The sequence below is a fragment of the Scyliorhinus canicula genome, chromosome 20 (assembly GCF_902713615.1).
Source record: "Scyliorhinus canicula chromosome 20, sScyCan1.1, whole genome shotgun sequence".
In the NCBI taxonomy this organism is placed as follows: domain Eukaryota; kingdom Metazoa; phylum Chordata; class Chondrichthyes; order Carcharhiniformes; family Scyliorhinidae; genus Scyliorhinus; species Scyliorhinus canicula.
The window spans coordinates 49450274-49467773 of NC_052165.1; the positions used below are offsets into that span (position 1 = coordinate 49450274).

The 17500-nt window shown below is 44.7% G+C and overlaps 1 protein-coding gene across 6 annotated transcripts in view; it reads left to right on the forward strand.

The window, feature by feature from the left end:
• Positions 1-17500, forward strand: part of foxm1 (forkhead box M1) — a 60196-nt gene that overhangs the window by 33515 nt on the left and 9181 nt on the right. For 5 of the 6 annotated variants that reach the window (XM_038780601.1, XM_038780600.1, XM_038780599.1 and 2 more), the window contains 5 exons: positions 1399-1547; positions 2277-2435; positions 6272-6400; positions 13681-13749; positions 14602-14659. In XM_038780601.1, the coding sequence (XP_038636529.1) occupies positions 1399-1547; positions 2277-2435; positions 6272-6400; positions 13681-13749; positions 14602-14659 (564 nt within the window). The remainder of the gene's footprint in view (positions 1-1398; positions 1548-2276; positions 2436-6271; positions 6401-13680; positions 13750-14601; positions 14660-17500) is intronic. The other variant, XM_038780603.1, reaches the window with a different exon arrangement.

The window sequence follows — 17500 nt, forward strand, 5'->3', positions numbered from 1 at the left end:
GGTTTAGCTTTTGACCCAATGACAGTGAAGGAATGGCAATACAAAATAGAATTCCAAGCCATGATGGTGAGTCTTGGAAGGAAACTTTCAAGTGGTGGTGTTCGCAAGCATCTGCCACCCTTGACCTAGGTGGAAGATGATCACAAAGGCGTCAGGGTGCTGCAGTGCATCTTGTAGATGGTACACACTGCTGCCACTGTGCATCATTAATGGGAGTGAGTGAATGTTTACGGTGGTGGCTGAGGTCCCAATCAAACGGGCTGCTTTCTCCTGGGTGGTGTTGAGCTTCTTGAGTGTTGGAGCTGCTCTCGTCAGGTTAAGTGGAGAGCACTCCACCACACTCGTGACGTGTAAGTGGTGGATAGACTTTGCGGAGTCAGGAGGTGAGTTACTCAGCACAGCCTCTGATTTACTCTTTAGCCATAGTATGTATTTGACTAGTCCAGTTAAGATTCTGCTCAATGGTAACACCCAGAATTTGATAGTGGCTGATAAATTCTATGGCATTACAATTGATCAGAGGGAAGATGGCTAAAATCTCTGTTATTGAAGATAATCATTACTCACCACTTAATGTGGTACAATGATACTTGCTACTTAAGCCTGAATATCTTCCAGGTCTTGATGTGTTTGAGCATAGACTGCTTCAGTATCTGAGGAGATGCACACAAAAATGAAATGGTAATTGTGAGCAAACATCCCACTTCTGACCTTATGATGGATAGATGATCATTATGAAACAGCTGAAAATGGTTGGGCCAAGGACAGACCTTTTAGGAATTACTGCAGCAATTTCCTTTGGCCTTCAAAACCACACTCATTTTCTGGTATCTCAAAACCACACCCATTTTCTGGCATCTCAAACTCAATTCCTATGTATTGTCGAATCATTGTATCCTTTATAACATTCAATGTGGTGCAAAACTCTGCAACCAATGGATTTGGTTGACTCCATGTGCTATAGAGACAAAGCTTAAGACAACAATGCAGTCATGCAGTTGCACTTAATTGTCATGCGTTACCAGTAATTCCATTGAACACAACTGCATTGTGGTTGGGTTATTTTGGTATGGGAAATATTTTGAGTTCTGCAGTACTTTTTGCCAATCAAACTCGAAGTTTATTCAAAACTGAGGTTTTGTTTTTATTTTGCAGAATCAGCAAGAGGAAAACTACATTTTCCTGGTGAAGTCTGTCAGTCTGCCAGTTAAAATGGGCAACTGGCTGAACCTGGATCATGGCTTAAAACATAAATGGGTGCAGTGGATTAAAGCAAGAACATAATGGGTTTTGATGGCAGAATCTAATCAGAAGAAAGATGCCTTACAGTGGCTGATCTACATCAGGCAAACTTTCTACTTTTTATGCAAAATCTCTGCCATTATTTCCTTCTCTTAGCTCCTACAGTTCCTGAGCGTCTTCTCCTGGACGACAGCCTGACCAACATTCAATGGCTGGGTAAGATGAGCACTGATAGCCTGGGTGCTTGCAGCGTGAAGGATGAAACTGAGAAAGAAAACCAAGAGCCTCCAGCAGAAGGTGCCACTGTAAGTGCTGCTCTTCCCGGCTTGGTGTTCAATTCTGAGGCGTTTCAAATCCTGCAACAACTTTGAAGTGTTTACCCATTTCATAACTTTAGTTTACATACTTGTATTCAAAGGGAGCAGTTAACAATCTGGGAAAGCATCGGGGCCAGTAATTTAATATTCAAAAAGTGGATAGGAAGAGTATAGAGGGAGGAGGAGGCAAACCTCATAAAAGGGGAGAGTGACGGGATTGGAGCATAGTGAATGAGTGCTAGTCAGGAATAGGTTTCGGGATGCCAGAGACTATGATTTGGCGGAAACACATATTTTGAAAGAAGAGCTGAGTAATTCATGCAGAGGGTTTTGTGACTATTGCATTTAGCTTTGTCTTGATTCCTTAGTGTTTCAGAATAACTTGCATAGAAAGTTGACCTTGTATTTGTTATGGCCACTTTTGATTGGCTTAAGTAAGGTTAGGGAACGTAGAATTAACTTTACCCTGTATGTAACTAACTTAGACTATCTATGTTCAAGTGCGTTGGGCAGTTTAAAGGGAGATTTGCTGTGAATCTATCCTTCCTTTAGCCGTCCTAGAACTGACCTGATCAACATTGGAGTTCAGTAGTTTAATAGATCTTGTGTGAATCCGATGTGTCGTCCAAAATATATATTCTGTTGGCTGTTTTTTACAATTTCCTCAGTATTTTGATTTTGTTTACGTTTCTGTCATGGATTCTTTCTTTATTGCAGGCAGAATCTGTTCATGAACGACCTCCATATTCCTACATGGCTATGATTCAGTTTGCGATTAACAGTACGCAGAGCAAGAGGATGACTCTGAAAGAAATCTACACCTGGATTGAGGATCATTTCCCCTATTTCAAATATGTGGCCAAACCAGGTTGGAAGGTAAGCTTAAAATATTTAAATTAGTAGCGTCGTAGCCTCCAAGCGGAGTTTGATATATTGACCACCAGGAAGGGGGAGGCACAGTGGAGGAGGGCACAGCGGGCGGAATACGAATACGGAGAAAAGGCGAGTCGGATGCTGGCACACCAGCTCCAGAAGCAGGAGGCAGCTAGGGAGATAGGGAGAGTTAGGGATGGAGGAGGAAGTCTGGTGCGGAGTGCGAGGGGCATTAACGGAGTGTTCAGGGCCTTCTATGAGGAACTATACCGGTCAGTACCCCCAGTGGAGGAGGGAGGAATGGACCACTTTCTGGGCAAGCTACGGTTTCTGAGAGTGGGGGGAGGCGCAGGTGGGGGGGTTGGGGGCACCAGTTGGGCTGGAGGAGCTGGTTAACGCGATGGGGAGCATGCAGTCGGGGAAGGCACTGAGACCTGATGGATTCCCGATTGAATTCTATAAGAAGTTTTCAGACCTGCTGTGCCCGCTGCTACTAAGGACCTTTAATGAGGCGAGGGAGGGGGGGGGGGGGGGGGGGGGGGGCTTTGCCCCCGACGATGTCTAGGGCGTTGATCTCATTGATTCTGAAGCGGCAAAAGGACCCCCTTGAGTGCGGGTCCTATAGACCGATTTCGCTCCTCAATGTGGACGCAAAACTGCTAGCCAAGATCTTGGCCAGGAGGGTGGAGGACGTGGTGCCGCAGGTCATACACGAGGATCAAACGGGTTTTGTGAAGGGGAGGCAGTTGAACGTTAATGTACGGAGGCTTCTCAATGTCATAATGATGCTGCCGGTGGATGGGGAGGCGAAGATAGTGGCGTCAATGGACGTGGAGAAGGCCTTCGATAGGGGGTAGTGGGGATATCTTTGGGATGTTTTGAAAAGGTTCGGGTTTGGATAGGGATTTATTAGGTGTGTGAGGCTGCTGTATGATGCTCCGGTGGCGAGTGTGGTTACGAATGGGAGGAGGTCGGAGAATTTTCGACTGTACCGGGGGACAAGGCAGGGGTGTCCCCTGTCTCCCCTGCTGTTTGCGCTGGTGATCAAACCCCTGGCCATGGCGCTGAGGGAGTCAAGGAACTGGAGTGGGATAGTGCGGGGGGGGGAGCATCGGCTGTCGTTATATGCGGATGATTTATTGTTGTATGTGGCAGATCCGGTGGGGGGGGATGCCGGAGGTGATGAGGATTCTTGGGGAGTTCGGGGACTTCTCCAGGTATAAGCTCAACGTGGGGTAGAGTGAGCTGTTCGTGGTGCATTCTGGGGACCAGTAGAGAGGGATTGGGGAACTCCTGCTGAAAAGGGCGGAGAGGAGTTTCAGATACCTGGGGGTCCAGATAGCCAGAAGCTGGGGGGCCCTGCACAGGCTCAACTTTACGAAGCTGGTGGAGCAGATGGAGGAGGGCAGGGTCCAGTCGGTCATAATGACGGTGCTCCCGAGGTTTCTGTTCCTCTTCCAGTGCCTCCCTATCATGATTACAAAGGCTTTTTTCAGGAGGGTCAATAGGAGTATTATGGGATTTGTGTGGGCGCAGAAAACCCCGAGGGTGAGGAGGGTGTTCCTGGAGAGGGGGGGTTGGCGTTGCCCAACCTATGTGGGTACTGCTGAGCCGCAAACGTGGCGATGATACGTAGGTGGGTGATGGAAGCGGGAGGGGGCTGCATGGAAGAGGATGAAGGCGGTGTCCTGTGTGGGCATGTGCCTAGAGGCGTTGGTGATGGCGCCGTTGCCGCTCCCCCCAACAAGATGTACCACGAGTCCGGTGGTGGTGGCTACCCTCAAAATTTGGGGGCAGTGGAGGCAGCATAGGGGGGGAGGTGAAGGCTTCAATTTGGTCCCCGATACGGGGGAACCACCGGTTTATACCAGGGAGGATGGACGGAGGGTTTTTGAGACAGGGCAGGTATCAGGTAGATTGGGGACCTCTTTCTCGACGGGAAGTTTGCGACCTTGGAGGAGTTGGAGGGAAGGTTGGGCCTCCCCCCAGGGAACACCTTTAGATACATGCAGATTAGGGCGTTTGTTAGACTTCAGGTGGCGGAGTTTCCACTGTTGCCACAGGGGGGGTTCAGGACAGGGTGCTCTCGGGGACGTGGGTCGGTGTGGGGAGGACCTCGGCAGTCTACCAAGTGATGCAGGAGGAGGAGGAAGCCTCGGTGGAGGAGCTGAAGGATAAGTGGGAGGAGGAGCTGGGAGAGGAGATTGATGAGGGAACGTGGGCGGATGCCCTGGAGAGGGTGAATTCCTCCTCCTCCTGCGCGAGGCTTAGTTTGATTCAACTAAAGGTGTTGCATAGGGCGCACATGACTGGGACAAGGCTGAGCCGGTTCTTTGCGGGAGAGGACAGGTGTGTCAGGAGTTCGGGGAGCCCGGCAAACCGCACCCATATGTTTTGGGCGTGCCCTGCGCTGGAGGGGTGTCGCGGAGACGTTGTCAAGGGTGGTTGGCTCCAGGGTTGAGCTGGGCTGGGGGCTCGCAATTTTTGTGGTGGCAGCGGAGCCAGGAGTGCAGGAGGCGAAAGAGGCCGGTATTCTGGCCTTTGCGTCCCTGGTAGCCCAGCGCAGGATTCTTTTGCAGTGGAAGGATGCGAGGCCCCTGAGCGTGGAACCCTGGATCAACGATATGGCTGGGTTCATCAAACTGGAGAGGGTCAAGTTTGCCCTAAGGGGGTCGGTGCAGGGGTTCTTCCGGCGGTGGCATCCGTTTCTAGTCTTCCTGAAGGAGCATTAGGGGGTGGTCAATTTCAGCAGCAACCGGGGGGGGGGGGGGGGGTGGGGGGGGGGGTGATGGGCGGGGGTGTTCTTTACTGGGTATGTGTATTTGTTTCTATGTTAATTTTTTTCTTTTAATTGCGTCTGTATTTGGGGTTACTTTTTTTTCTGTTTTCTTCCGTCTTGTTGGTTAAAATTTGTTGAAAATTTAAATTAAAATTATTTTTAAAAAAAAGTAAATTGGTAGGAGACAGTGGCATGGTGGTATTGTCACTGGACTAATAATCAAGAGACACAGGGTCTGGGGGACGCAAGTTCAAATTTAACCAAGGCAGATGGTGAAAATTGAATTCAATAAGAAATAAATCTGGAATTGAAAGTCTAATGATGACCATGAAACCATTGCCTTAAAAAACCATCTGGTTCACTCATGTTCTTTAGGGCAGGAAATGTAGCCTACATGCATTTAACCAAAAATAATTTATAGGCTGGGGGAGTGTTCATTATGTTCATAAACATATATGGTCTGCCTCCTGAGCAAAACTGTGATGAATCTGTCCTCTGACCTTGTTGGATTTCCAGGTGTGTAATTTTGAGCAGAGTGGCACCCAACTCAATTTCCACTCCGTTCGAAGATATGTATGTATGCTATTTCAAGAGGACAGTAAGAAGTCTTACAACACCAGGTTAAAGTCCAACAGGTTTGTTTCAAACACGAGCTTTCGGAGCACTGCTCCTTCCTCTGGTGAATGCCTGAGGAAGGACCAGTGCTCCGAAAGCTCGTGTTTGAAACAAACCTGTTGGACTTTAACCTGGTGTTGTAAGACTTCTTACTGTGCTCACCCCAGTCCAACGCCGGCGTCTCCACATCATTTCAAGAGGAGACCTTTCCCTCCATTTGACAATTCTAAAACTCTGGAGGTTTTCATGCTAACAATAATAATTGTCGAGCAACAGCTTTCTTTAGTCTCAAATTTTGTTCATACTCCTGTCAAGCACTTTGGTATAGGTTACTATATTGTGGTGCTGTTTAAATGCAAGTTTTTTTGTTGTCAGAGCTTCCCATTTATGCTTTGTTAACTTATGAGGGTTGTCATGATAACTAAATCCTTCCTTCCTGTCTCAGAACTCTATTCGGCACAACCTATCTCTGCATGATATGTTCATACGTCAGACATCTCACAACGGCAAGATATCACACTGGACAATCCGTGCTGAAGCCAACCGCTTCCTGACGTTGGATCAGGTTGTTAAGGTGCGTTTTCTGTGTGCTTTTTTTTGAAAAGCACAGTTTTGTTTGTGCAGATTTATGGTTTTCAGTCAGGAGCTGGATGAATATCTGGCTAATCACAACATTGAGAAGTGTAAGGATTAGTCTAAACTGGTACTGCATAATTCTAGCATGGAACAACGTGGAATCTATAGTTGCTGAGGTTAAAGAAATAACTAATCATTATTTCATTTTGATAGATTGTAATGTTAAGTTGATATCAGGAAATTTTCACAATTATCTTGGATAATGAGGAAAGACATTAAGTCTTTTTTTAAGTCAGTTTTTTTTCTTGTGAAATTTTACCTGAAATTAATATTAAAACAAATTTCAAATTCCAGACCAGGACAAATTTCATTGTGTTACAACACCCTGGGCCAGCCAGCGTGTGGTCAATTCCAGCTTTATTTAACCTGGTATCGCAACATGGTTCAAATTAACTTTTATTTTAAAATAGCCAAGGTCTTCGGCTGCTAAATAACTACAGTCACCAGGTTTGTAAATTTAAACACAATTAACTTTATTATTAACAGTAACTATAATTAACAAATATAACTGGTTAGCTACTCTCTAATCTTTAATGCTCCTTTTTACTCCCCACCCATATATATAATATACACACACAAACAGAGGGGCAAGAGTGGTGTAAAATAATGATAAAGTAAAAGGATAACAGTCTATGTTTCAGATGGACGCCTTCCAGTGTGTTTTTCTTCAGTGTAGGCTTTCAGGTGGACGTTATCTTTCTTTCAGCTTGTAATGATTTTTACGGTAAACTCAAAATTAGCAGGCATTCAGGAAATAGAGAGACAGCTTCTTTCAGGGTCTAGAAGCTTCTGCCTTCAAACAGGCAGCAGAACAGAGAGAGAAAGCTGCTTCTACCTTGAGAGTCCAGTGGCTCCTCCAGAGTTCTCTCCAAAAAAACCCACCTGACAAAACATTACAATCTATCAAAATGAAATAATGATTAGTCATTTCTTTAACCTCAGCAACATAGATTCCACGTTGTTCCATGTTAGGATTGTGCAGTACCAGTTTGGACTAACCCTTACACTTCTCAATGTTGTGATTAGCTAGATATTCATCCAGGGTTGCCTGGCAGAGTACTGTCCAGGCCAGCTGCCAACCAATCAAAACAAACCCCTCCAATCTCGTCTGGGTTCTTCCCAAAATACAAAACTTTATAACACCGTGTGCTATTTAGACACTTTGAGTTCCTTCCTTCCTCTCCTCAACTCCAAGGTATGTCTTCATTAATGATCCAATGGATCAAAAACTCTAATGACAAAATGAAAGAAATAGGAACTAAGGGAATCAACAGGAAGAACCCTTACAATAGTAACAAACAGAAGGAAAGTACTTGACAAATATCCATGGCTTAATTTACTTGTATACGCTGGACTTAATTTTCTATTGTCACTATGAAATATGCTTACCTATCTTTACTCTGATAAATGATGTCATTATAACCAGTGTTTTGATTGTGAAATCCAACTCAGGACTTCTTTGAGAGTTAGGAATGGCATAGAATGGGAGGCATGGTGGCGCATTGGTTAGCACTGCTGCCTCAAGGCGCAGAGGAAACGGGTTCGATCCCAACCCCGGGTCACTTTCTGTGTGGAGTTTGCACATTCTCCCAGTGTTTGCATGGGTCCCACAACCCAACAGCGTATAGGCTAGGTGGTTGGCCACACTAAATTGTCCCTTATTGGAAAAAAAGTAATTGGGTGCTCTAAAATTAAAAGGAATGGCATAGAATTGTTTTGAATTATATATACTTTATGTTAATAAGACATCTGTGCTCCTGTAATACCCGCTGTTACTCCATATTTCCATAAATATTCTAGATTTGCTATCAATGTGGCTTGCATGAATATTTTGTTACAGAAGCAGGCAGACACAGAATGAAAGGAGGTCATTCGAACTGCAATGTCTTGGTGTCTTTTTTCAAGAGCAACTCAGCTAGTCCCATACTTTCCCCATAGCCCTGCAGTTCTTTACTTCAGAAAACATTGAGGTATTAATACAGTTTGGCTTCAGACAGCAGCAGCAGCTAAACACAATTATACACAATCTCCTCGTGTCTGAACTGAAAACACACGCAAACCTGGACTCCAGATTGACATCACAATAACATTTTTGTTAAAGACATCCATACGCATAATCAAATAGGAAGATGCTAAAAAGCACGATTAAAATGCTCCATAACATTTCTCCCTCTTAAATTTCAATCCCCAATCCCCCTTAAGGAGAGACAACATCACAACGTGAATGTCACAACTGATACGTCAGTCTGTCAGGAACTTTACAGCTATCTTGTGATCTGGGTAGAGCCACTGGTGACTCAGTAGACACCGGTGAGTCTTGGTTCAGTTAAGCTGGACTCGAAGATGCAGAAGTGGGTTGGTTGTTAATGAGAAGTCCTTAAAACTCTTCCGGAGTAACTGGAAGCCCCTGAACAACAGGAACCACTTCCTGTTGAATTTCTGGAGCACCGTTTCCTTCTGCCATGTGATCCGGAAACCTAGCTGTCTCAGAATTGTGACGTAGACGAATATGATCTTGGTATCTGCGGATAATCCTTCCATTCATCAGTTTCACCACAAACGATACTGGACCACTTTGGTTCACAATCACTCCAGGCAGCCATTGTTGGTTATTGCCGAAGTTCCTGACATATATACCGTCAACCGGACTGAAATGCCTCGCCTTTGCATGGTAGTCATGCCGCTCCTTCTGGATTTCCTGTCTCCTTCCCACTCTCGCTTTGACATCTGGGTGAAGCAGGTCCAGGGGAGACGTTGACTTCCTATCCATCAGCATTTCAGCCGGTATTGTCGATTGTGGTGTAATACAGTACTGAAACAAGAGCCACAAGAGCTTAATTCCCAAAGTACCGTCTGCCATTCTCTTTAGTCCTTCTTACAGTTTCTGAGCAACTTACTCTGCTCAACCATTCGACGCTGGATGAAAAGAAACAGTACATACAAATTTGGAGCAAATCACTCGTAAACGTTGTCCCGTTATCAGAAACCAAAGAATCGGCTAAGCAATGGGGTGTAAAAACTTGGCGTATCTTCTGTATTGTAATGGAGGCTGTAATGTTGCCCATGATGTGCATTTTTAACCACTTAGCATGCACATCCACGATGATTAGAAACATAGGACCCTTAAAAGCTCCTGCAAAATCTACACAAAGTCTAGACGAGCGATGGGTAGGCCACTACCGACAGATGGAATTGTGCTGGTGGTGCCATCTTTTGGTTTATTTGACATATCATACAGGATTTCACTTTGTTCTCTAAGTCCTGATCTATTTTTGGCCACCGAACATACAACCATGCTAAACTTTTCATTCATGAGGGACACTGGTGAACCTCAACCTTTATCTACAACGTGCGAGAGACCAGGAGGTGGTACAACCCCCAAAGAATGTAACCATCCTGCACATTCAGCTCATCCTTGCGTTTTGCATATGGTCTCAGTTCCTCATCATCTATAACAGGAGGCCAACCCTGCATAAGGAATCATCTCACCCTGGGCAAAACAATTTGAAGAATGGAGAATTTGAAGTAGGTCAAGCAAAAAAATTGTCTCTGGAGGAAATACTGCCTTGGTTGGTATGTCCGGTAAAGGAAGGCGACTCAGCGCATCTGCGTTTGTATTGTCCTTCCCTGCCCTGTCTATTGTACTGGTCGGCTGACAGTGTGAGAGCCCAGCACTGTAATCTCACCGAGGGATGCATCTGGACTCGCTAAAAAGGCTCATCAATGGCTTGTGGTCTGTTAATATGGTCAATGAGCGATCATAAGATTACTGATGAAAGCGTTTCACACCGAAAATGATGGTTAGACCTTCCTTGTCTAGCTGTGAATATCCCGTCTCGTCTGTTGTCTGGGATTGTGATGCAAATCCAATGGGGATATATATATATCCAATGGGCAAATACTAGCAGGGGAGACTAGGACGCGGGGGCACAGCCTTAGAATAAAAGGGAGTCACTTTAGAACAGAGATGAGGAGAAATTTCTTCAGCCAGAGAGTGGTAGGTCTGTGGAATTCATTGCCACAGAGGGCGGTGGAGGCCGGGACATTGAGTGTCTTTAAGACAGAAATTGATAAATTCTTGATTTCTCGAGGAATTAAGGGCTATGGGGAGAGAGCGGGTAAATGGAGTTGAAATCAACCATGATTGAATGGTGGAGTGGACTCGATGGGCCGAATGGCCTTACTTCCACTCCTATGTCTTATGGTCTTATGGATTTTCTGATCCGTCCTCCATCAGATGAGAGAGTACTGCCCTGAAGGTGAAGCGCCACATGAGTGAATGAGCTTTCTGTCCCGATCAAAGTGAACCAGTTGATTAGCTGATTGTAGCAACATTTTCACATCCTTCAAAGCTTTCTCGTGCTGGCCCCCAATTCCATTTGGTTTCTTTGTGGAGTAACAGATACAGTGATACCAATACAGTTGAAAGATCTGAAACTTCCTGTTGTAGTTCACTAAACTGGAAATTACCAGAGCTCTGACACATTCTTGGGATTTAGAGCTTCCTTGATAGCTTGAACTATTTCCTCCACAGGGCACAGACCCTGCACTGTGATTCTATGACCCAGATATACCACACTCTGTGCCTGGAAGATTAATTTGCTACTCTTCAGACACAGATCTGCCTCTAAAAATCTCTAACACTTGATTCAGGTTGTTGATGTGCTCCACCTCAGTTTTCCCTATGATCAGAATATCGTCCAAATAAACTGCCGAACAGGGAATCCCCCGCAACAGATTGTCCATTATCACATGAAAAATCATCAGACTGGAAGATACCCAAAAACCAGACGGTGTTATTTGAACAAACCTTTGTGGCTGTTGATTGTGACTGCTGATTTGAGTCCTCTAACAAGAACTGTTGATAGGCTTGACTCAAGTCAAGTTTAGCGAATGTCTTGCCTCCTGCCAGAGTTGAAAACAGATCTTCTACCCTCGCCAACAGGTAAGCATCCAGCTTGGAAAACAGATTAATGGTAAATTTATAATCTCCACTAATACGCCCAGTATCATCACTTTGAAGAACCTATATAATTGGAGCTGCCCAATGTGAGAACCGAATGGGCTCAATGGTTCCAAGCCTCTGGAGCCGTTCCAACTCCCCTTCTACCTTACCTTCGTGGCCTAGGGCATTGTCCTGGGCTTGAAAAAGCATGGCGTAGCCTGAGGATGCACAAACAATTTAACTGTAGTGCCACATAGGTTCCTCTTTGAAAGCCTCAGGATATTTCTGAATGACATCCTCTGTCACATTTGTGTACTCTATCTATGCACAATGAACACCTCAAAGGCTCCAAATGTACTTCCAACGGCTGATCTCTGCTTGAGTAAGGGCTGCTTACAGCCCCAAATCCTCACTGATGACAGATGCAGCGGCACCTGTGTCCACCTCAAACTTGATTTTCTGTCCATTGACCTCCGCTATAGCATAAATAGGTACCTGAGTGAGTGAGCGCACCTCATTCACATTGAACATGTTGTAGGAGCATGCCTCTTCTTGCTTTCTGCTTTCCACATGATGTGTAAACAGACTGAGGCTTCTTTAAATGTGAATTTGAAATTCAAATTTTATTTGCTCTTAGCACTCCTGCGCATTTAGCCAAACATCCCTTTTGTTGCAATTGTGGCATACAGTGTCCCTGAACTTGCAATGATTGGCATAGTGTGTGCCTCCACACCTGAAACATTTTACTGCATTTGCCTTTGTTTGCTGGCTCTTCTTACTTGATGCACTGTGCTCCAATATGTTCCCTTTGAATATTCTTTGCATAGTTGGCAGCCATTTCCATGTGTCTTGCCCCACCAAATGATGCTGTATGCTGTCTTCATTAATACCAGAGACCAATCTGTCCAAAGAGCATATCCTCTAACACTGCCCCAAACTCTCAGTGCTCAGAGAGTTGATGTAGTTCAGCAACAGAAGCAGCTACAGACTTCTGCCTTTTTGAAAATGACTATTGAACTTGGACAATCGCAAAGGACTTAGGATGGTAATACTTCTGAATGAGTGCAACTAATGCCGCAAATTAAATGTGCCCCCACCCACCCCCTGGTTTCCACGGTGTTGCTCAATTCCACATTAGCTTGAAAGTCTTTGCCCTGCACGCACTTGGGAGAATTCAGTGCTTTTTAGCCTCATCTGCAATTCCATTTGCCAGGAAAAAGTGCCCAACTTTTCCAATTACTCAGCCCCATCCTCGTGCAGCTGCACAAACTCTCTAAAATCCTGAACTTGCCCATGCCACCACCTACGTTGCAAACTAGCTGGTACAAAACTGTGTCACCTCGCTGCACCTCAAATTTATTTCTTGTCCTTTATAACCCTCGTCGCCAGAAAGATGTGGTAACTTGACCACAAGAAAGGTAGTTGAACACATTGTTAAAGCTAAATCTTCTTTACCTCAGAAAATGTGGCGGTAAAAATACAGTTTGGCTTCGGAGAGCAGCAGCCACTAAATGCAACCATACACAAGCTCCCAGTAGCTAAACTGAAAGCCCGATGATGTCACACGTGCATGCGCACTTTTGTTGAAGACATCGATACACATAATCAAGTAGAAGGATGCTTATTAAAACATTCCAAAACTAGGTTCTTATCCAATTCCCTGTTTGAAAGCCACGATCAAATCTTTGTCCACCACACTCCGAGGCAGCAGCTTGCAGATCCTAACCACTCGCTACGTAAAATAGGTTTTTCTTCATGTCACCATTGGCTCTTTTGCCAATCATCTTAAAATTGGTGCCCAAACACTTGGTTCGTGGCCCTTTTGGGCAGTGGGAACAGTATCTCCCTATCTACTCTGCCCAGACTCTACATTATGTTGGTTACTATAATCAAATCTCTTTCAACTCTCTCCTTTAAGGGAAACAACCCCAGCTTCTCCAATCTATCCAAACAGCTGAAGTTACTTGTCCCTTGAACCATTCTCATAAACCTTTATAACAGTTGTCCAAACATAACAGTGACTGTGCTTCAAAGTAAATTCATTGACTGTTACACAATAAGGTTGTCCTGAGGACTTGAAAGATTGAAACATCAGTTCTTTTTGATGCTCGTTATAGCTGGGGGTTGTTGAGTGGCACGCTGCATTAATTGAGCTCAGTAAAAATGCCCAGCTGTTGGGAGGCACCTCATTGCAGTATGATGTCCGCTTTTTAAAGTTTATGAATGTATTTTAATCTTCAACACTTCTCGTTCTTGGTCGGCGTTTCATGCAGTCATCGGAATACAGCCCAACTGACCAGACTCATTGGATCCAAGCAGTGCCTGTGCTGGTCTGTCAACAAGTAAGACCCATGTGCTATTCGTGGCACCTGTCACCTCTTTGTGCTGATTTCTATTTAGGTGGGCCATGGAAGGGGAGATATTACTTTTGGTGATATGTATTGGGACATCAATAACCTCAGCTATTACGTCTCTGATGACAAAGTTCAGTATTTAAAATAAATATACATGTAGACAGTGAATTCTGTTCTAATGTTGCTGTGAGCTATGCTTACCCATCCTTACAGGTTGTTGATATATTTTTAATCAGGGTTGTTTTACTTGTGTCTTCCGACTCTGGCTTCTCTGGGAGACAGGAATGACATATGATTGTATCAAGACCAAAGGACCAGGTATACAAATGGGTGAGAAAGAAAATGGACAGGGAAGAATGGTGATCATAGAAACTGAGAGAAAAAGAAGGGAAACGATGGGTTAAAAATCCAAGAAAGCAAATGAGATTCGAGAAATTCAATTTCATGAAAGGGACCTAAGAGTACAGGAAGGAAATGGGGCAGAGTGTGTGAATCACAGAAGCAAAAATAATGTTAAGCAAGGAAATATATTTGGAACATTTCCTTGGATTATATTTCGTACTTTAAAAAGCAATATATTGGCAAGTGGGTGTTTGGTAAATTGTTGCCTGTAACTTGAAAAGTTCATATAGTGTTATAAAATTACAATGAATTGAACATGGGTTCATCTACAACTTTGTCTTCACTGACATCTATTTTTATAGTTTTAAAAAAGGTTTCTGTATTATACATCTTATTATGCCTCTGCATAAAAAAATGTGCAGTGGTTATGGCATGTTTACTAATCTTGCATTTATGAAAACATTCACGGTTTATTTTTTCTAATCTATTTAATTTTAGCAACAAAAACGTACTGGTAACACTGAGCTGCCAAAGAGCAACGTAGCTATCAGCACAGGTACGTGAAACGGTTGCAGTTCTGTTAAAGGTCCACTGAACTTTGAAGTGCTTCGATTTCAATGTGTTCTTGTGAGTCCTTCCAAAATGAAGTTCATTCCATTTAATGGGATGAATAATACGAGGGTGTGTGTGTGTTCCCACCCCTCGGTTGGGCGAGAAGTGGAAATGGTGGTGGTAATGAATGAGGAAAAGGCGTTCAATCTGGTTGAATGGCCATAGATGAGGTGTTGGGTCGTTTCTGTTTTGGGCAGAGGTTTGTGGATTGGGTTCGGCTGCTGTACAAGGCATCTAAGGCGAGTGTTCGGATGAACAAGGTTATTTCGGATTACTTTGGGTTATAACAGGAGGCAAGGCAGGAGTGCCTGCTCTCCCCTCTGCTCTTTGCCCTCGCGATAGAGCTGTTGGTAATGGCACTTAGGGGGTCAAGGGAGCATCGAGTTTCTTTGGACATAGATTACCTCCTGTTGTATATACAGGAGGGTATTCTTGGAGAGGGATCGACTTTGGGCGCTGATTTACGACAATCATAGGTGGGGTTGGATGCAAGGTACCAGGGTGGTGGCAGGTTGGGATAGAGTACTTCAGGGATTTGTTCATGGGAGAAAGGTTTACCAACCCGGAAGAGCTCAAGGAGATGTACCAGTTACCAGTTCAGGTATTTGCAGGTTAGAAATTTTATTAGGAAGAAGGTGTAGTTCTTTCCGATGCTGCTGCCCCCAAGTGCTGCAGGATAGGCTTCTATCCAAGGATGAAATTGGGCAGGATTGCGGGCATGTATGAGGAGCTCATGAAGAGGGAGTGTGCTCCTGTGGAGGATGTCTGGCACATAATTATGTTTTGGGCATGGTCGAGGTGAAGGGATTTAGATTTTGGAGGTAAAGGTAGCTCTGAGTCCGGCGGTGGCTAGAATTGCAGATGATCCAGGAGTACATAGAACATAGAACAGTACAGCACAGAACAGGCCCTTCGGCCCTCGATGTTGTGCCGAGCCATGATCACCCTACTCAAACCCACGTATCTACCCTATACCCGTAACCCAACAACCCCCCCCTTAACCTTACTTTTTAGGACATTACGGGCAATTTAGCATGGCCAATCCACCTAACCCGCACATCTTTGGACTGTGGGAGGAAACCGGAGCACCCGGAGGAAACCCACGCACACACTGGGAGGACGTGCAGAGTCCGCACAGACAGTGACCCAGCCGGGAATCGAACCTGGGACCCTGGAGCAGTGAAGCATTTATGCTAACCACCATGCTACCGTGCTGCCCACTAAGTACAGGTGGGGAGAGAGGTCTTTGGTCTTTGCCTCCCTGACAGCCCGGAGGTGGATTTTGTTGTGTTGGCGTGTCTCGGAGCTGCCAAAGGCGGGTCTATGGGTGAGTGATTTGGCAGAGTTCCTGCTGCATTTGGAAAATGTTACGTTTGCCATTCGAGGGGTGGAGGAGGGGTTCCATTTGAGGTCGAAGCTGTTTATCCACTTCTTTAAGGACTATTGAATCGTCAGCAGGGGAGGGGGTAATAAGTTGGACAAGGGGGTGTGGATGGCAGTGATATGGGTAAGGTTGTTGCTGGGTGAGGCAGAGAGGGTGGGGGGGTTTGGGGTTTGTTATCTGTTGGCTTTTGTATTTTTATGATTGTGCGTATATTTAAAGTGCCTTCAGTAAAATGCATTTTTTAAAAACATGCAAGTCCAGATCCAGAGCAATGTGGTTGACTCTTAAATAACCTAGCAAGTCACTTAGTTCAAGGACAATTAGAGATGGGCAATAAACACTGGCCCACTTCCCCTCACCCAACATGGTGGCAGTAGGGTTGTAAAACTCAGGTGCCAGTGTAGGGCTAAACTCTACAGAGTTTATTTACAAGGAATGTTTGGAGAAAGAGGAGTCGGGTTGCCATTGTAAATTTATCTAGAATTGAATGAATGCTGGCTGATTTTCTCATTAATTAAAATTGACCTACTTCCCATGAGCAGGTTGTTGATCCATCCCTCAACTGACTGTTAAAACTGGAAGGGTTTGGTTCTTTAACCCCTCATATAATAATACTCTTTATTGTCATAAGTAGGCTTAGATTAACACTGCAATGAAGTTACCATGAAAAACCCCTGGTCACCACATTCCGGCACCTGTTCAGGTACACGGAGGGAGAATTCCGAATGTCCAAATGACCTAACAGCACGTTTTTCGGGACTTGTGGGAGGAAACTGGAGCACCCGGAGGAAACCCACACAGACACTGAGAACGTGCAGACTCTGCACAGACAGTGACCCAAGTCGAAATGCCCAATATTTTTTGTTTTAGTTTCATTTGGATTACCCCTTCATTCTAAACATTGACAAAACACTATGTTAACCTCTTCAATACTGGCCGGAGGCAGCCTGGAAGTTGCATGAAACTTCAGTTGTGACAACTTGCATAAATGCGATGAGCACTGACTGCAGAGGTGTTAGCAAACAACATCTGTCCAGATTGTTGGAATCCACTATCAATACTCTGCAGTGATAGCATCTAGTTTTACATTCCTCATTCCCATAATCCACCTGGATATTGGAGTTGATAATGTGTAAATCGGAGACAATTTCAGGTATAGGAGGAAATAGCAAAGCAAGGCGCAGCTTTGTGAAGGAGGCGAATTTGCATCAAACCAGGTGAAGTCATTAAATGAGAGGGAGATTGTCTTAATTATATCATTTCAATTGACTGTTTTCATTTCCAAACACTGTCTAACTCAATGGCTGTTTCCAGCCTTGTTCTCTAATGATAAAGCTGAATTGGGACCAAATTCTGTACGATATAAAAAGGATGTTAGTTGTTATCAGATGCTATAGAGGA